General features: G+C 37.6%; 2 protein-coding genes across 11 annotated transcripts in view; one reads left to right on the top strand and one right to left on the bottom strand.

Annotated features, from left to right (window-relative positions):
- The window catches only part of SPATA17 (spermatogenesis associated 17), a 243,114-nt gene extending 234,669 nt beyond the window's left edge, over nt 1–8,445 (bottom strand). For 2 of the 3 annotated variants that reach the window (XM_019976944.2, XM_019976943.2), the window contains exon 1: nt 8,078–8,445. In XM_019976944.2, coding sequence (XP_019832503.2) covers nt 8,078–8,145 — 68 coding nt within the window. In that variant the 5' untranslated portion in view covers nt 8,146–8,445. The remainder of the gene's footprint in view (nt 1–8,077) is intronic. The other variant, XM_019976945.2, reaches the window with a different exon arrangement.
- Nucleotides 8,432–21,189, top strand: part of GPATCH2 (G-patch domain containing 2) — a 198,848-nt gene continuing 186,090 nt past the window's right edge. For 7 of the 8 annotated variants that reach the window (XM_070767946.1, XM_070767947.1, XM_070767948.1 and 4 more), the window contains exon 1: nt 8,432–8,618. In XM_070767946.1, the coding sequence (XP_070624047.1) occupies nt 8,563–8,618 (56 nt within the window). In that variant the 5' untranslated portion in view covers nt 8,432–8,562. The remainder of the gene's footprint in view (nt 8,619–21,189) is intronic. The other variant, XM_019976544.2, reaches the window with a different exon arrangement.

The raw sequence follows: 21,189 nt of genomic DNA, 5'->3' as shown, positions 1-21,189 counted from the left end.
AGGAAAAGTAAAAGCTTAGCCTCGACGTTTTTTTGTGTGTCAGAAAGCAGGAGAATATTACCATGAGCAGGACACAAAAGGAAGTGGCTCCCATTAGACAAATCTGGGATAATGCTAGCATAAAGATAGGTAAGGGTAATGGGGTCTAACCCATGGATTAAAATAGGATCACGTGTCCATAATGATATAAATAAGAAAATAAGTAAATTGAAAGTTAGAAGAGGAACAGAATACATTCATAGCCTCAAATCAATTGCTTTTAAAAAATACCTATTACAAAAAAAAAAAAAAAGAATCTCACAGTGGAGAAGCCTAGCAGACAAAATCTTAATGACATTATCCAAATGTCTCTCTATCAGTAACTGGATGAATCAAGACGATACAGTACCTGGTAGATGTACTAAGAAGACTCCAGCATCATTTCTGTGATATTTCTGCCATAGGTACATACCCTGAATCTACTGGAGGAAAAATTAGACAAACCTAAACTGAAGGAAATTCCACAAAATAACTGACCTGTGATCTTCACAGGTGGCAAAGTCATGAAAACTGAAGAAAATCTGAGAAAATATTCTATATTAAAGATAACTGAAGAGACAAAACAAGAATTTTTGCTATAAATAACACTATTGGGACAATTGGCAAAGCTTGAATGGAGTCTGAAGATTGGATGGTAGAAGTGTACGAACGTTAATTTCTTGATTTTGATGGTAGTACTGTGATTATATAGAAAATGTACTTATGTGGAAAAAGAATTTGGAAGGCAATGGGCTATCAGATTGCAACCTACCCCGATTTCAGTCAGTTCAGTTCAGTCACTCAGTCGTGTTCGACTCTTTGCGACCCCATGGACTCAGCATGCCAGGCTACCCTGTCCATCGCTAACTCCTGGAGTTTACTCAAACTCATGTCCATTGAGTCGGTGATGCCATCCAGCCATCTCATACTCTGTCATCCCCTTCTCCTCCCGCCTTCAATCTTTCCAGCATCAGGGTCTTTTCAAATGAGTCAGTTCTTCACATCAGGTGGCCAAAATATTGGAGCTTCAGCTTCAGCATCAGTCCTTCCAATGAATATTCAGGACTTTAGGATGGACTGGTTGGATCTCCTTGCAGTCCAAGGGACTCTCAAGAGTCTTCTCCAACACCACAGTTCAAGAGCATCAATTCTGTGGCACTCAGCTTTCTTTATGGTCCAACTCTCACATGGATACATGACCACTGGAGAAACCATAGCTTTGACTAGACGGACCTTTGTTGGCAAAGTGATGTCTCTGCTTTTTAATATGCTATCTAGGTTGGGCATAACTTTCCTTCCAAGGAGCAAGCGTCTTTGAATTTCATGGCTGCAGTCACCATCTGCAGCAATTTTGGAGCCCCCAAAAATAAAGTTTCTCACTGTTTCCACTGTTTCCCCATCTATTTGCCATGAAGCAATGGGACCAGATGCCATGATCTTAGTTTTCTGAATGTTGAGTTTTAAGCCACCCTTTTCACTCTCTTCTTTCACTTTCATTAAGAGGCTCTTTAGTTCTTCTTGGCTTTCTGCCATATTTAGTTTTTGTAAGAAGTCTCTCTATACCGTATTGTAAGTTTAATGTAAGTTTGAGATTGTATACACACACACACACATAAAAGAAAGGCATCTCAATAATGTTTTAAATTCTTCAAATACTTTTCATAGTTTAAAATATATTTTTAATATTTAAAGTATACTCAAGAATAAGGAAAATTATGATGTATAAGGAGAACCATCTTATAATGATAAAAATGTTCATTTATCAAGCAGATTTGATATTTTTAAAGGCATATACAACTAATAGTATAACTTTAAAATACATGAAGTAAAACCTGACAAAACTAAAAGGGGAAATAGACAAATTTAGTTTGGAAATTATAGTGGGGAATTGCAACATGTCTCTCTGAATAATTGATAAGACAGCTGTCAAAACATGAACATTTATCAGCCAACCTAATCTAATTGACATTTATAGAACACTCTACCCAGTAATACATATTAGGTATATCTTCAAATTCACTGATCTTTCATTTGAAACATTTTAGTCTGATATTAAGTCCATTTAGTTACTGCTGGTACCAAGACAAATTTCTGATTTTTTAAAAATTTGTTTTCTGACACTTTACCAAATTCATCTTATTTACAAGACGGTTTTTTAAAGGATTATTTTACATCTTCTCAGTTGTATAATTTCATGATCTGTAATCAACTTTTATTCCTTCCCTTTCAATACTTACTCATTTTTTTCTTTTATTACAGTATTGACTACTATTTCCAGAAAAAAAAGTTCCAAATAGTAGAATCAATATGCATTTTTCTCTTGCTTTTGAATGAAATCTATATTGTATTTCATCAATACACAAGATGTTGGCTATTGGTTTTAGAAACATATTCTTTATTACTAAGCACATTTCCTTTTATTTCTCATTTACAAACATTTTCAAACACTTAAGAACTTTATCTGAGTGACGGTTACACAGATATACATTAATGTAAAAGTTATTGAGCAAAACACTTATAGTTTACGTACTTCATTAAATGTATATATCAAAATGTTAAGAATCTTTACAAAGAAAGGACAAATACTCGGAAATAGATACTAAATTTATCAACTGCCTTTTTTATACCCACTGAGTAGATCATATATCCTTTGATCTACTTTGATCTTAGATCATATGATCCTTTGATCATATATCCTGAGTAGATCTTTTTATCCTTTGTCCTCCTGTTGTGACTGCCTATAATATTATGAATTTACTGGGTGTTAATTAATCTGCCAATTATTTAGTCTTCTTAGCTGACATGTCAATAGGTTTTATTGTCTCTTTCACAGATGAGAAAACTGATATCAAAAGTGTTTAAGTCAGGTAAGAGCGTAAATTTAAGAGCTTAAATTTAAGTCTAAAGTGACACAGAATAGGATTTTAACTCTTCCTGCATGCTGGCATAAATCCTTCTTGCATACTTGGCAGAAGCCTTGCTAAATGTCACTGGTCATAACAGAGTATAACTGAACAGAAACAACCAGCAATTAATTAGAATCAGAGGAAGGAACTCATGTCTATCTGATTACGCTATTATCCATTTAGGTTACTAGGACCAAAATGATTGTCCAAAGAAAAGGACACCAAACCAAGTAATCAGCCTAAGAAGGCAGTCAGGAACCTTTGACTATGTTGCAGTTAGAAACAAATTAAGTTCATGGGAAGAGTGGATTCCAGAATCAGGCCAACTTAAAGAACATCATACTTCAGGTTGACACAAGGTAATGAAGTCCACTCTAATCACTGGTCTTGTACTGGAGAGTACTTGCCATATCAGGTGTTTTCCTTTCCTCAAGCTGACCTTAGAAAGGCAGGTTAGGCTTTATGTATTTGATGTACTTACTTCCATGCTGGGACTTGAATTAAAGTCCCCAGACTCCAAGCATGGCTTCCCTGATGGCTCAACAGTAAAGAATCTGCCTGCAATGCAGGAGACATGAGTTCAATTCCTGGGTTGGGAAGATCCCCTGGAGAAGAAAATGGCAACCTACTCTAGTGTTCTTGCCTGGGAAATTCCATGGACAGAGGAGCCTGGAGGGCTACAATCCATGGGGCCACAAAAGAGTTGGACACAACTGAGCGACTAAACAACAAGCAATCCAAGTATAACTTTAGACTGAGATAGATCAGACTTCATTAGATCTTTGTTCTTACTGAACAAGTAATTTACACTTTAAAGATTTCATTTTCCTCCATTGTAAAGTAGGAAAAATAAAATCACGTCATATGATTATTGTGGAAATCAACATAATATTTGTGAAAGTATTTTACAGAGTTCTCAGCACATAGCATATATTCAATCCCATTTATTTCTCTTTTTACTCTCTCCTCTCTAGCCTCATGCATTCCCCATGCCCCATTTAAGAGGGTGAGAGACCTGGAAATTTGACAGTTGACCACCTGGTCACTATAGTGTCTCTACCAAACTTCCAGCCCTCTTCCTGAGCACCTGCTTTCTCTATATTCCCCTACACATACTTTTCCCTATCGCTAAATTAATTAAAAGATGTTTTGACATCTATTAGGTTAATTTCTGCTTATATATCCTTAGAAAACTATATACTGGAGTGGGTAGCCATTCCCTTCTCCATGGGATCTTCCTGACTCAGAGATCAACCCTGGGTCTCCTGCATTGCAGGCAGATTCTTTTACTGTCTGAGTCACTAGGGAAGCCCACATACAGTTCCAAACTATTTCAAATGTTATTTTTTTTATATAAGCAAATTCGACTGAAGTTTTCATAACAAGCAAAAGAGTTCACAAAGAGTTAAACTAATAAATGATGTAATTGGAGAAGGAAAGCAGAAGAAAAAAAAAGAAAACAAATAAAAATGCTTTATCCAATTTAAAAATAAGTCCAAGTTTTCTTTATAGACAGAGTCAGATCAAGTCACTCCTCTATCGAAAATCCCCAATGACCTCCTACCTTAATCAGGGTAGAATCCAGTATCTTTACTGTGGCTTAAAAGCCCCACATGATCTGACCTCCAACACTGCTTTGCAACACATATATGCAGGCTTCTGACAACAGGGGTATAGCAGTTAATGTTACAACCCCTGAAGGCTGTAACATCTCTTAGATCTCTACCTAGTAGGCCTGCTCATTCACTTTTATTAGGACTCTGTTCAAATATCTCCTGATCAGAGGAGCCTCATCAGCCCACTCTACTTAAAACAGCATATTTAGTTCGCTTCTTGCCTACCCTGCTTTATTCTTTGCTATTATAATCACCCTAAGATAAAATATTATACGTAAGTTTATTTATGTTCTGTTTACCTCAGGACTTTTTTGTTCACTGCTATATCCTCAATACATGGAACAGTCCTTAGCACATAGTAGGTGCTCTGTCAGTATTTAATTAATCAGTGAATAGTTAATCCATAAAGAGTACTGAGAATCTAAGTAGAGTGCATTAAGTCCTCATAAGAAATGTTCATGTTAAAAAATAAGTTTCTTCTGAATAATGTTAAAATCTAAAATAAAATAAAATATAGCTTATACATGAGAACTCATGACAGAGGACAAGAATTACAAAGTAGCTTAACATAGGGTGATGGCTTTATATCAATATGTGTGTATATGTATAGCTGAATCACTTCGCTGTACACTTGAAACTAACACAACATTGTAAATCAACGATACTCCAACATAAAATGAAAAATTAAATTAAAAAAAAGAAACTAACTTAACCCATCACAAATTTCCTGGATTCTAATTATTTAAAACCTTAAAATGTTCTGCTTGCAAAGAGAAATACACAAAACAATATGATTAACTCGTATCCGATCAAGGCGGCTCAATATTGATGTTACAAGTTGTATGTTACTGCATTAAATTTGCTTAAAGAAATAATAAAAACAATTTTTAACAACTGCAAGTGGGATTCAAAGGTGTAACATTTTGCACATCCAAAAAAACAAAAAAAAGAGAGAGCCAATAATGAAGAGAGATGCACTAGAATACATATATAATCTAAATAATATGACATAAAAAAGATACCACACAGTGGAAACTCAGTGGAATTCAGTGGAAGTGGGACATTTTGAACTCATTCCTTTTAGTATTTGACACATTAAATAAGGATATGGGGGAAATGAACTATGATTAATGAACATATCCCAAACTCTTTTTTTCCACAAATAGGACAGTATAAATGATCAATAAGTCACAAAGAAATCTCAGTAGTTTGGAAGACTAGAAATGAAACTAGGAAGTAATTTGAAAGTTGAAAAAAAAAAAAAAAAGGCCAATACTTAGACATATAATGACTGGGTATTATCTTCTTGCTGCCCAGTAACATCCTAGACAGGATTTTTAGCCTCTTTGATGAGTAAACCACCAAATATGAACACCCACAAAACATTTCTTGTGGAGCAACTTCCCAGAGGGCTTGGTGGGGGGGGGGTCTGATAATGCACGTATCTTTCCATACCCCTAGCTTTCTCATTGTATCAGCTACTACCATACTTCTCCCAGGTGGCACTAGTGGTAAAGAACCAGCCTACCAATGAAGGAAATATAAAAGACACAGTTGGATCCCTGTGTGGGGGAAGATCCCTGTGTGGGGGAAGATCCCTGGAGGAAGGCATGGCAACCCACTCCAGTATTCTTGCCTGGAGAATCCCATCGACAGAGGAACCTGGTGAGCCACAGTCCATAGAGTTGCACAGAGTCAGACATGACTGAAGCAACTTAGCAGGCACCATACACCTCACTTCTTGGAGTTCCAAATCTTTCCCCTCTGTTAGGCAAAGAAGCTCATCTCTTCCTCAGTGGACACCCAGGCCCTGGAGGATTTAGGTGCTAATCTAAGCACTTAGTCATAGTTTATTTTTCCCAAAAAAGTCGTGTTTTAACTTCAGAGGCAATTTGGTGTCAGCTGTTAAACATGCTTGCCACTGTCTTGTTACCAACTGAGAAGGAAAACATTAAAACAAGCCAAGAAGAATTAAAATGGTTTCTTCCCGCTCTGTTGCCTATATGATAATAGATTTGGCCAACCATGTGCTTAGGCCGTTTGGACTTCTGGATTTTGGTGCTTTTTGCCCCTTAATTCATCAAAACCAGTGTGGTGCAAAGAAAATCTTGGCTAGGGTGGTAGTGAAGATCATAGGCCTTAGAGTTGGGCTTTTGGTTTTGAGACTTAGCTGTATGACTTCATACAAATTACTAATCTGGCTGAATCTCATTTTCCTTGCCTTGTATAAAGAAGGAATAAACATACAACTTGTACAGATGTTTATGAATTAAATGATAGGCTCATACACCATTTTTTTTTTTTTTTTTACAATGTCTCCCTTCTTATGCAAAATGGGGCCTGACAGGAACCTATGTGAGAAATGCAGACATGCTGGCCAAAACTGAGACCCAGAGAATCAGTCTGCATTTTACCAAGACCCTCGGGTGATTCTGATGTACACAGTGTGCAAAGAACTGATCTGGTCAATAACAAAGGGGAAAAAGAAAACAATTTCTTAAGAAAATTACCTGTTGATTTTTTCATATGTTAACATTTTATATGCGTTTTTCTTCTTTGCTATTCAATACCTTGTTCTTTTTTCTTTTAACTAGACAAACTTGGGAATTTCAATTCCTTCTTTAAAGACTTTCATTCATATTGAAAATATTAATATTAATAATAAATTCTCCAGGCCAGAATACTGGAGTGTGTAGCCTTTCCCTTTGCCAAGGGATCTTTCCTACCCAGGGACTGAACCCAGGTCTCCCGCATTGCAGGTGTATTCTTTACCAGCTGAGCCACAAGGGAAGCCCAAGAATGTATTAGGTGAGATAAATGTTAGAATAAGAACAGCTCAGCAAGATTGTCTTCTTAGCATATTTTCTATTGGTCTGGTATGTCACTATATTCTACCAATGTCCTTTTCACTTTTTTGGAACTTCTCTTAGCTTAGAAAATGTCCTGAGGCATTGCTTCCAGAAGACCATTGTTCAAAGGAACCTTTTGTAGGATGTTTAGGTGTAGAGAGATGGATAGGGCCGCCAGTGTCTTCTTCAGCCCTCTTAACAAATTGGTATTGATTATCCTGTCAGAATAGTTTACATACTGCCACTCTGGGAAGACAAGTGAGTCATAGAACAGTTGAGTTCAGCGACATTCGTGACATAATGGAGGTAGATGGGGGACACTCCGAGCTCACCCAGCTAAGGAGATAGGGTGAGCCCAGTGAGGCCATCAAACTTTCCATAAGAGGACACAGGTTTCATCCCATTGTGGCGTGATGATGTCAAAGGAAAACACTTATCGTACAATTTTATTTCTACTGGAATTTTACTTAAATTATCTCCAGATGATAACCATGGCCCCCTGCATCGGGAATTCCCCTGTATGCTAACACTACTTTCAAAAATTCGTGATTCTGTTTGCAGACTACCAACGAGGAAGAGAAGTGAGGGGTACTCAATTACGCAATGAATTCACAGGACGTTCCTGCTGAGGAGTAACGGGATGGGGGTGAAGCCAGGCCTTTTCGCGCTCCCCTAACTGATACCCTACCTGTTCCTGTAGTAATATTGCTGTGCTATGCTCTTCGACCGGGCTTGCAGCCTGGCTAACGTGGCCATAGCCTCCGCCTGCCCGCTGCACCTCCGGAGTTACTCTCGGTCTCCTAGGCAACCGGGCTAAACCATTCCGCCGATCCCCGGGATTCAACTTTCGTTGACTTCACATTTTTTTCCTCCAACACTCTTTCAGTGTCCGAAACACCAGAAAGAAAAACTAAGAAACTTTGCTAATTAAAGATTTCAAATTATTGACCCCTCTCCCTTCTATGAGGAAAAAAGAGGAGATTTTCAGAGAAAGAAGCAGTGGAGGTGGGGAGGGGAACTAATGGTTGCTCCGAGCTTCCGTTTTCCGCCTGCTGTCGGCTTCCGGAAGCTCAGCTCAAAATGCTGAACTGCTCCTGGGAAGTCGCTGGTGGTGCGGTAGTTGGAGTCTGTTCTCGGGCCTGAGCCTCGAGGCCAGGCTCTTGGGTGTCGTTAATGTTCGGGGCCGCCGGGCGCCAACCGATCGGAGCTCCAGCCGCCGGGAACAGCTGGTGAGGCTGGCCGCCCTGGGGATGGGCGATCCGGAAAGGGTGTGATGGCCGGGGCCCGCTGGACCTGGAATAGAAGGGGGAGGGAGTTGTGATGGATGATCTGAAGACCTTTAGGCCTTGCTCTCTTTTCGTTCCTGGGATGGACGCAGTTTAAGGAAGGCGTGGAAGTGTGTGCTAAAGATTTGCGAAGGAATACAGTCAATGCTTGCTGATTGCTTGTCTACTACGCCACAATAATGTAGGAGGAAAGCTTTCTGTACGCCCGGAGCAATTCATTTCTTCGTTGACTGTTGACAAGACAAGGATTACAGAAGAATCTATCTTACTATAGGCATTATTTCCTCATTTTCCTTTTTAAATTTGCAAGATTGTACCAGGTGTTTTCGAAGATCAGTTCCCAGAAATCTAGACTTCTGGAAGTTTAGAAGTGGAGGAGACTGCCTTCCTACCCCTCTTTTTTTGGAGTAGGCGTAACCTACCAGTTTCTGTCCCTTGAACGTGCCATTCTAGTTCAAATGAGATGTGCATTGGATGTCCCCTGAGAACTTAAAATGTCAGGGTTAAATTTAGGGTTCGACTGCAGTGTTATACCGCTAAACCACTTTAGAATAATAAACTGCTTTGACTTGGCAGAGTTCTTTCACAAATTGCTACGTTTTATCCTTATGAAGGCCCTGTGATAGGAGATTATCACAGGCACGGAATGGTTAAGGGACTTGTTCCGTGTTTCCATGCAGCCTTTAGCCCTAGAGCTGGAAGCTGGGTTTTGGATTTCTAGGTGAAAACTATTTCTACTCCTGTGTTTCTCACAAGACGTTTTCCTCCAAGTATACCCAAGACGAGCAGTGAAACAAAATTTCCACTGACGTTCTCAAACCATAAAGTTGAACAACACGTGAAATGCAGCTGAAATGTGTCAGTCCATTCCTAGATTCCGCAACAAATGAGAATCTGAGGGATTCTAGTAGTCAGTGATCTCCAAGAATTTCTTTTGCATCACCTATCATTGAAAAAAGAATATCTTGCTTAGAATGTTTTGAATGAGATCAGATCGTTCTGTAGTTAATTTTATAATGAATAGACTTGGTTATGCTCCTTTGAAATTTTTTTTTAGTTGAAATATCGTTAACTTACAATATTGTATTAGTTTTAGCTGTTCAGCACTGTGATTCAATATTTTTACAGATTGTACTTCTTTAAACATTATTACAAAATAATGGAGATGGGGCAAATTAGGGGTATGAGATTGAGATACAAGCTACTATGTACACAATAGATAAGCAACAAGAATACAAGTTATAGCACAGGGAATTATAATCATTATCTTGGTTATGCTCCTTTTAAATACATTTTCCTGTGAGAATAATAAGGAGCACTTTTTTTTTTTAATGAGCATTTTATTTTAATGGTAATTAGCATAAAATAAAACACATAATTCTTAAGTGCTTAGTATTTTTAGTTTTGGCGGTTGTATATACAGTGTAACCACAACACAAAGCAAGATACAGGACATTCCTATCATCCCAAGCAGGAGTCCCTCTCCAGATTACCTTTCTTAATGTTTCACCATTCAGCATCTTTTTAAGAGGGGGAGACAAAATGTGCCCTATAGATTGGTCTGCTCTTGCTGTAGTGATACTGGTTTGTAGGATAGATGACAATATAATGCAAAAATATGACTTTTTAAACTCCTCTTCCTCCTTCTATCCAAATCGTGGTCAGGTACCTCTTTGTAAGGGAAGATCCTTTGGAGTAGGAAATGGCAACCCACTCCAGTACTTTTGCCCGGAAAATTCCATGGATAGAGGAGCCTGGGGGGCTATAGTCCCAAGGTGTGTCACCAAGAGTCAAACATGACTGAACATACATACACACACACACACACACACACACACACACACATACATCCTTTTTGTAATATAGAGAAACTTCTTTCAGTTCTCTATTTTACTTGAGATGGAATACATCCTTTCTTATGGCATCAGAGTATAATATAGTGCCTAGCATGTTATTTGTGTTTTTGAATAAAATTCTTGAATTATCCCTGATTTGACAGAACGAGTGTTCCAGAAATTTGGATCCTGTATTTTCTAGTTTATCTGTGCAACTATCTTGTTATTCAGACTTTCTTAATGGAATTTTCTTTTTTATTCATTCATCAGACATTGACTGTACTATACATGTGTGTTTTATCCCAATGTCGACATCTCAGTGCCAGTCAGGATGCTACTTAGTTGGTGTAGTTAATTGGTACCAGCTTTTGCATATATATGTCATCTCAGGTATTGGGTTGCCAAGAAGTTTGGGCATTTTTCTACAGTGTTACGGAAAACCTGGACAAACTTTTTGGTCAACCCAATAAATCTTTTGAAATAGGTGCTGTTGTTCTTTGTATTTTAGAGATGGCAAGACAGGAGCAGATATTGTTTAAATATTAATAACTTAGCCAAGCATCATATTTGCAGTATGATTCTAGTATATCTGGGCTTCCCTTGTGGCTCAGCTGGTAAAGAATCCGCCTACAATGCAGGAGACCTGGGTTTGATCCCTGGGTTAGGACGATCCCCTGGAGAAGGGACACTTCCAGTATATCTAAAAAAAAAAAAATTCTTAGTTATTCTAGTATATTGCCTGTGCGTCTGAGTGAGATACCATATCACAAGGAATATGTAAACTGGAAAGGATATGCACAGGTTTGTTAACTAGGCCTGATGTAGTTAACTCCCACCTTGACTTCAACCTTTTCTCCAGTGTCTAGGTTAGTTTTTCAATTTTTAGGCACCACGTGGGTAAGTGTAGAGGATTTCTCTCTTAATCTTTTGTTAAAAAGTAGAACTGATATTTTATAAGTTAAAAGCCTAAGGAAGAAAAGCTTTATACAGTTAAAAAAATCCTATGATTATTGTGTGTGTGTCAGGAAATATGTTTTTTGTACAAGTTGTTCTTGTAAGTCTTGATAGTTCATATTTTTATAAAATCTTTATAGCTGGAAGTGTCTCTCTCCCCTTCCTGCCACCTCATACACATTTTTGAAAGTAGGGTTGAAGGGTGAAGTAAGTCAGAAAGAGAAAGACAGATGTTGTATATTAATGCACACATATGGAATCTAGAAAGATGGTACTGTAGATGAATGTATTTGCAGGGCAGCAGTGGAGATGCAGACATAGAGAACAGACTGGACACAGCGGGGAAGGAGAGGGTGGGATGAATTGAGAGAACAGCATGGAAAATACATTACCGTATATAAAGTAGAGAGCTAGGGGGAAGTTGCTGTGTGACACAGGGAGCTCAACCCAGTGCTCCGTGATAGCCTAGAGGGGTGGGATGGAAAGGGAGATGGGAGTGTTTAGGAGGGAGGGGACATATACCTGTTGCTGATTCATGTTGTTTTATAGCCGAAATCACAATATCGTAAAGCAATTATCCTCCAATTAAAAAAAAAAGAAAGTAGGGTCTATCTGTTTCGGTACTTAAAATGTTAACCTGCCTTTTCAAAATTGATTTATTTAGTAAATAAATCACATTTAGAATTTGACATGCTGTTACTTTTTACTTTATTAGTAATTTTTATTTAAAAGTCAACTTTTGAATTTTTTGGAAAGATTTTAAAGTTTGAACTCACAGATTTTTAAAGTTAATTATTGATAATGGAACTATCAAATCATTATTGATGTATCAAGCTGTAGTATCTATTTGTTTCACATTATGTGTCTTTGCTTTAAAAATAGCCATTACAAATAAACTATATTGATTCTGGACCTTTTCTGCTATAATTTCATTCCTATTTGGTATTCTTATTTTCTTTAGGTCTGGAAAACTGCATAGTGAAAACTTTAGTTCTGGAAAACTACTTTTCAATAACTGCTTTTTTTTAATCTGACCGTTTGTTTTAGAGTCAGTTTCATATTCTTAGGTTTGTCTGAATCAGTTTTCCATTTCAGTTTGAAATCTGAATTGTCCAAATTTTCAGTGAGGTCATATTTTTCCTTGTTATTTGCTCATTCATTTAGTCCTTGATTGATTTGTTCACCTAGTTGTTGTTGAGTTGCTCAGTCTTGTCCGACAGTTTGCAACCGCATGGACTGTAGCCTGCCAGACCCCTCTGTCCATGTGATTTCCTAGGCAAGAATTCTGGAGTGGGTTGCCATTTCCTCCTCCAGGGGATCTTCCCAACCCAGGGATCAAACCCAGGTCTCCTGCATAGGCAGGCGGATTCTTTACTTAGACTTTTTTTTAAAACATCTATCTGTCAAGCATTATTTTAGGTACTTGTAATTAATATTCAGTGGTCTTCATTCTCATTCCTATTCTAGGAATTCAGAATATGTTATATATTCAAAAGTATTGAGCAGTCACCATGTATAACCAATGCATGAGACTCATTTCCTAAATATTAGAAGGTTGCATAAATGTGTTTATTATATGCTATGAATATTATTAACATATTATGAATTTTTTTTTAGACTTTAAATTATTTTGTTTTAGACTTTGACTTTCTTTCACTTAGGCAGTTTTTTATTCAATGGTTTACATCTCGAAAGTGAATACAGTGTAAGGAAAAAAGTTTGAGTAACTCCTGGTCATTAAATGAAGAAAAAGAATCAAAAGAATGATCTTCAAATTTAAATAATGAAGGAGCAGTCTTATTAAATCACTGTTTGGAAAGTTGAGTTAGAAAATCACTGTGTGAAAATAGAATTCGATTTTTTTTTTTTTTTTCTGAAGCCTTCCATGTATGATTGGTTTTTTGTCTTGTTGGCAGTGGGGTAAGGAGGAAGGCAGGGTTTCTGAGGGTTCCCCTGTGACAGAAATGACAAAGTAGCAGCTGCCAGCAGTGCCTCCAGTTGAGAGCAAGTCAGTAGAACTTTTGCTCCCACCATGGGAAATGAGTTTTTCTGTTTGATGGCAAATCTTGTGACTCTTTACTTAGAAGGATGATATCCTGTCTTTTCTTTTTTCTTTTCTTGTATCTGTATATTATTAGGATAGGAATAGGTCAAACACAGCATTACTTTTTTTTTTTTTTTTTACTAAGAGTTTTTTTTTTTTTTTTAATCAAAAATCTTTAAGGAAGTGCATGGATTTCTTGAAATTCCATGCAAGATTTTTTTCAAGTGCCTATTATCTTCCCTCTTTCCATCATTCAGAGAGGTTCAAGAATTCAGAAAGGTTGACGGTCTTAGCTTTTATTATGATATACTCAGTGTTCACAGTATAGTTTGTATCTTAAAAGAACAGTGATTTGATTTTTTTCAGTAACAGTTTCCTCTTGTGTGTAGAGGTTGTTACAAGATGAAGTAACTGCTCTCACACTTAAGTACTCATTCTTATCCTCCAAGAATCCTTACAATGTACTCATTATACCCATTTTTATGATGAAGAAATAGAATCAAAAGATAAGTAATTTGTCCAAGGTCCTATAACTGATGAATGTAGTATAATTTAGCTTCCAAATTCTTGCTTTGAATGTTAAAGCTCATGTTCTTTACAGTTTCTTCCCAGCCTTTTTCTCCCTCTAGAGATTTCTATTCTATGTTTATTGTCCAGTGTCAATATAACATTATAATTAATTATTTGCATGTTTCAGAATAAGGTAGTTTCCTGCCACCCCATGCTACTCTTTTAAAAGAAAGAAAAGGTTACTTATGATTAATGGTTTTATACAGATAGGTCATGGAGAAGGAAACGGCAACCCACTCCAATGTTCTTGCATGGAAAATTCCATGGACAGAGGAGCCTAGTGGGCCACAGACCATGGGTTCGCAAGTGTCGGACACAACTTAGCAACTAAACCACCACCACCACCACATATAGGTCAAGTAATTTCTAAGTTAGCCCAAGTGTTACCATTTAATGTTAGAATTACTCATAATTTCTTGTCCTAAAATACATAAATAGAGAAAATTGAAGATATTATCTCTTCATAGGTTACTAGACTGAGATTAAGACTTATTTTAACAAATAATATTACCTTTAAGAAAGAAAATCTGTAAATCCCTGTAAGCAGCAGAAATCTTAGTCAAGCTTTAGATAATTCTTAGGAATCCTATTTTGTTAAATCAATTACAACATTTAGCCCTTGATATATGGACTTCCCAGGTGTCTCAGTGGTGAAGAATCTGCCAAGCGTAGACGCAAGTTCAATCCCTGGGTTGGGAAGATCCTCTGGAGAAAGGTATGGCTACCCACTCCAGTCCAGTATTCTTGCCTGGAAAATCCAATGGACAGAGAAGCCTGGCGGGATACAGTCCATGGGGTTGCACAGAGTTGCACACGACTGGGCGACTGACACATTCACTTGTGTTTTTTTTCCATGCTATATTTTTCTCTTCTGGGAATAGTAGTTATTGCTTAATACAAGCTTCAAAAAAGTAATAGCCATTGACAAAATAGTTGTTGGTTACTGAGGGGCATTTGTTTTCTGGGCTTTCTTGGTCTTCAACTCCTGCTATGCTTTCCTCTACATTATTGACGCCCTTTGAGGCCCTTTGTCCATTTGTCAACTTGTCAGTTCTTCAAGGGCATAGGAGAGGTAATTTAGAACTAGGGCAGCTTTCTCACTTTTCTACCTTGAACCAAAAACATTCGTAAAAACCCTTAAACTGAGTTGCAAGGTTTTCTACATTATCTGATTTTCCTCACTCCAGATCAGTGGTTCCCAAACTTCATGGCACCAAAGACTGGTTTTGTAGAGGACAGTTTTTCCATGGACTTGGGGAGGGAGGCCTAGGGGGGATTGTTTTGGAATGATTCAAGCACATCACATTTATTATGTTCTTTATTTCTAATTTAATACTGCCACTGATCTGACTGGAGGTACCAGTCCATGCCCAGAGGTCGAGGACCTTGCTCTAAAACATATGTTTTTTTAGGAAGGCCTTTTTCTGAATTAATTAGAACTTCGTGTTAAAGGAAACCAGCAACAGCAACTGACTCATTTAGTGGATATTTAATGTTGCCTGGAGGTGGACAAACAAACAAACTTGACCTTTGGCCAAATAGTCTTGTGTAAAACGGGCATATCAGATTCTGGATTGATTATATGTCTTAGATTGCTCAGCATAATCTAATATGACCTGAAAAAACAAAATGCTTATCAAGTCATTTCCTCTGATAAAGTCCAACTTTATATAAATAATGGGGCTGTAATTTTATTCTGTTCACTTGGACTAGCTTAAGAAAATGATTAGTGAGCCGTTCTCTTAGACATTATACTCAGTGCAAACTAAGCCCAAAAGATTTCATTTCCAGTGGGTCCCAAATGAAGAGGAATTGTTTTGTAAATGTGAATACAAAACTTTCAAGTTAGCTAAGTGGTGATTCACTGGATTTTACTATAACTCAGCCTTTAAAACTATGGTTGCTTAATAAACAGATTTTTGTGCTGGAAAGTTCCATATTTCCAGTGTTTACCTCCATTAGGAAAGGACTTATTTAAGAAAATATATTTAGGATAGCATGTTTCAGGGCAGTGGTCTTTAATAATTGCCAAGGCGAAGGGAATAAAGGAGCTACTGATGATGTGATGGTCTCTTATAATGACTTTATTTCTGTGAAGCTTGTTGATGCCAGTTTTACCTGAGAGATGTGAGTGAAGCAGCTTGACCAACTGTAATAGTACTGGCTCATTTACAGATATTTTGGTTGAGATTGACTTGCAAGACTGGTGAGTTGAAACTAAAGGGGAAAAGGTGATTTGAACACTGAATGTCACTTAAATTTGTTTTTTTCCATTTATTTATAAGTTGTTGTTCTTTTTTATTTTTTTTCCTGAAAAGCTTTTTAAAGTAGTTTTAGTTGATTGGTGTTTGAACCACATGATGGAATATGTTAGATTCTTCTCATTAAGATATTTTTTAGTTTCTCCTGAGAAAATATAAGATCAGATAAGACTGGCACAATTTTAATAATGCTTTAAAGAAAGTTTGCTTTCATTTTTAGTAATACTGTTGGTAGTATTTTGTTAAATTATGTTAGAGCAGTACTAATGAATTAATTTAAATGAAATTAGTTGAATAGTATCAAAATTTTACTGGATTAAGTCTCGTGTGCTAATCTTTTTCTAATGTTAGGACCATTACATTTTCTCTGCCAAAGTAAAGCACTGAATTGTCACTTCCAAAATAACCTGCATTTTTAGTTGGAGGTTATATTCATGCATTGAGTTAATTTCATGTTACTATTTAGAACCAGTCTTTCACCCATGATAAGGAAACAATTTCTTTAAAAAGTAAATTCCTCCAGAATCAGGTGATACTGAGTCTTCTTTTAGACAAAGAATCTTTATTGTATTACATGTTACACTGGCTTGTTGTTTGATGTTCAGTCGCTTAGTTGTGTCTGACTCTTTGCAACGCCATGGACTGCAGCCCACCAGGCTTCCCTGTCTTTCACCGTCTCCCAGAGCTTGCTCAAACTCAGGTTCATTGAGTCAGTGGTGCCAACGGACCTCTCTTTAAGAATTTTCCACAGTTTGTTGTGACACACACAGTCAAGAGCTTTGGCTTAGTCAGTAAAGAAGAAGTAGATGTTTTTCTAGAATTCTCTTGCCAGCCAGATGTTCAAGCTGGATTTAGAAAAGGCAGAGGAACCAGAGATCAAATTGCCAGCATCTGTTGGACCATAGAAAAAGCAAGAGAATTCCAGAAAAACATCTGCACTGGCTTACAGTGAGTTATTTTAAAGATGCAGTATTGTTTTCAAAGATAATAATCCTCAGACAACATTTCTTCCAAAGAAGTAATGTTAAAGGAAAAGAACAAAATACTCTTTGCAGTAAAGGGAAAACAAAAAAGCAGTTATAAAAACGTATAGGTATTGGAAAAAAGATCCGTTTAGCTTATCAGTGTAGTTGGAATTTTAGCCCTTGTATTGACTTACTACTCGTTTCTCTGTGATGCGTATTTCTCTTCATCAAGTTCAGTGTTCTGAAACCCCAGTACTACACAGAACCTTTTTAAAGGAAAAAAGAAAAAAGTGTTAGTGCCTGGAAAATTCCATGGACAGAGGAGCCTGGTGGGCTGCCGTCTATGGGGTCACACAGAGTTGGACATGACTGAAGTGACATAGCAGCAGCAGCAGCAGCCTTGCAGAGTTCAATTAATTATGTGTCACAATTATTGTTGTTATTATTATTGTTATTGTTGTTATTCTGTCACTGAGTCAAGTCTGACTCTTTGTGAGCCAATGAACTGCAGCATACCAGGCTTCCCTGTCATCCTCTACTTCCTGGAGTTTGCTCGAATTCATGTCCATTGAGTCGGTGATGCTATCTAACTATCTCATCCTTTGCCACCCTCTTTTCCTTTTGCCTTCAATCTTTGTCAGCATCAGAGTCTTTTCCAATGAGTTGGCTCTTTGCATCAGGTGGCCAAATATTTATTTGAATCACCATGTTTTTGAAAACTGTGTGTCTCTATAGACTTTTTGTTTTCTCATTCAGAATGTCAAAGGAGAGCGATACGGAAAATACAAACCCACATTAACTGGAAGACAATGTCCTGTTACTTAATTGCTCACAGAATTCATTTTACTGAGGCATCATTGGTTCTTTGAATTCAACTCACTCTCCCCACCCTAATGCGCTAATTTTAGTCTGTCATCCCCTTTTTGTGTTCAGGAGAATATAATGCTTAACTGTGAGTCATCAGCTTTATATAGATACATATTAAATCTGTCCCTATAATAAATAGTATCTCCTGCTACTAAATCAGTCATAAACAAAAATGCAAACTGTATGCTGGAGTTATGGAGGTATTCTTGGGTGTAGTTAGGGGAGCACTCAGGCTCTGGAACCAGATTGTCATAGTTTGAATCCTGCTTTTCCCAGTTCCTACATGTGTCACTTTGGGCCAGCTGCCTTAAATCTCAGTCTCTGAGTATTTCATCTCCCACCTTATAGGGTTATTATGTGAGAATGAAATGAGGTCCAGTAAGTTGCCTACATATGAACAAGTTCGTTTCTGAGAGTGCATTCATAAGTCAAAGAGACTTAGCTTAGGTACCCAACTAACCCGATGGGCTGTATGGTACTGTACTGTAATAGATTTCCAGTGCTTTTCACACAAATAATACACAAAAAATAAAGAAAACTTTTAAAAATCTTACAGTACAGTGCCTTGAAAAGTGCAGTAGTACCAGCTACATCACCGCTGCTTTTACACTTGCTTCTGAACATCCTGTGCTTAAAACGAAGATACTATAAAATGCCATACAGTAATGTACACAAAAGCACAACTGCTTGTAAAGGATGCATGCACATGACAACGTATGCCAGACATGTGAACTAACTCATGTGATTAGCCAGCCACGTGAACATACGTTTGCATCTTTGAAAGTTTGCAACTTGAAGGTTCATGTGTAGGAGACATACTGTAATGCATATGAAACACTTAGAAATGGGTCTGGCTCATAATAAGTACTCAAGTTTTGGAAATCTTATATGTACCTCATATTGTAAGTGTTAAATCCAGTTGAATCACCTGTGTGTTCATTTTCAAGTTATTATTAAAAGGAAAAGACTAAGTTGAAAGTTGTTAAAGGGATCTTGTGAGGGCCTGAGATTATGGACTATGAAGACTATGTGTATAGAGCATAGATCAACACGCTATCTGGCCATCACTTGTTTTTATAAATAAAATTTTATTAGCACACAGCTATACCCATTCATTTCTGTATTCCTGATGATTGTTTTGGGCTTACCATGGAAAAAGTTGAGTAGTTGTGATGGAGACCTAATGGCCTGCAGAGCTAAAATATTTTCTACTGGGTCCTTTATGAAAATGTGTCTTGCTGTTCTTGTTGTTCAGTTGCTAAGTCGTTTCCAACTCTTCGCGACCCCGTGAACTACAGCACGCCAGGCTTCCCTGTCCACTGTCTTCTAGAGTTTGCTCAAATTCAAGTCCATTGAGTCAGTGATGCTATCTAACTGTCTCATCTTTTGCTGCCCTCTTCACCTTTTGCCTTCAGTCTTTCCCAGCATCAGGGTCTTTTCTAACAAGTCGGTTCTTCACATCAGGTGGCCAAAGTATTGGAGCTTCAGCTTCAGCATCAGTCCTTCCAATGAATATTCAGGACTGATTGCCTTTAGGATTGACTGGTTGGATCTCCTTGCTGTCCAAAGGACTCTCAAGAATTTTCTCCAACACCACAATTCAAAGCATCAATTCTTCAGTGTTCAGTTTTCTTTATAGTCCAACTCTCACATCCATATATGAGTACTGGGAAAACATAGGTTTGACTACATAGACCTTTGTTGGCAAGGTGATGTCTCTTGCTTTTTAATATGCTGTCTAGATTTGTCATAGCTTTCCTTCCAAGGAGCAAGCATCTTTTAATATCATGGCTGCAGTCACCATACACAGTGATTTTGGAGCCCAAGAAAATAAAATCTGTCACTGCTACTACTTTTTCCCTTTCTATTCACCATGAAGTTCTGGGACTGGATGCCATGATCTTAGTATTTTGAATGTTGAGTTTTAAGGCAAGTTTTTCACTCTCTTCTTTCACCTTCATCAAGAGACTCTTTAGTTCCTCTTCACTTTCTGCCGTTAGAGTGCTAGCATCTACATATCTGAGGTTGTTGATATTTGTCCCGCGAAGCGGAAAGTGGAAAATAAGCCACCCCTGCTATGGACTCCAGAAAGTCTATAAACCTCTGTAATGGAGAATATTTTGATCCTAGATGCTTCTAGAACTCAGTTTAAGAAATAATTGTGAATGATCTTCATAAGAAAGGTGCATATTTGAATTACCTCTAGTGTTTCAAAGATAAAATCATATATCTGCGTCCTGTGTCTTACCAACATACTTAGAATCTTTGAGAGTTGGGTTTGGAAAGAATTGATGTAATTTACAAGGGTTCCTAAAGAATACTGATGTTTATCCTTGCTGACTAGTGGATGATTTTCTCACATAGTTCAGTGTTTTGGTCTCTGTTTTTTTAAGCCCTAAGCAACTGCTTCAGATTGATTGTAAACAAATCATGGGCCATAAGAGACCAGTGAGGCTCCAGGTTAAACATGAACATAGTTTCTGCTTCACTGGCTTGTGAGATTAGCCCAGGGCTTCCCTAGTAGCTTAGCTGGTAAAGAATCTGCCTGTAATGCGGGAGACCTGGGTTCAATCCCTGGGTTGGGAATATCTCCTGGAGAAAGCAACAGCTATCCACTCCAGTATTCTAGTCTGGAGAATTCCATGGACTGTATAGTCCGTGGGGTCGCAAAATGCCAGACATGACTCAGCAACTTTCACTTCACTGCAAATATATGTCCTATGTTTGGTTAAATTTTTTTTTCACATGTATTACAAATCTTGAACGTACCTGCCTGCCTGCCTGTCTGTCTGCCTTGCATATCATGGCAGTGCCTGAGTAGAGCATGTGGTGAGTAGAGGATTGTATGTTTCCTTAGAAATTGGTGTGTGTGTGTGTATGTGTGTGTGGTGGGGCAGCAGGGGATCGAGAAAGTTCTCTCTACTCCTACATCTGCTCTAGAAAAACTGGCTCTAGGAAAAGGACAGCTGTAGACTAAAGTATGGAGATTTAAGGGGAAATAACTTTTCCATAATTGGA

This window comes from Bos indicus, chromosome 16 (assembly GCF_029378745.1).
Source record: "Bos indicus isolate NIAB-ARS_2022 breed Sahiwal x Tharparkar chromosome 16, NIAB-ARS_B.indTharparkar_mat_pri_1.0, whole genome shotgun sequence".
Taxonomy (NCBI): Eukaryota; Metazoa; Chordata; class Mammalia; order Artiodactyla; family Bovidae; genus Bos; species Bos indicus.
The sequence above is the reverse complement of the archived record's forward strand: the minus strand, read 5'-3'. Positions and strand labels throughout refer to the sequence as shown.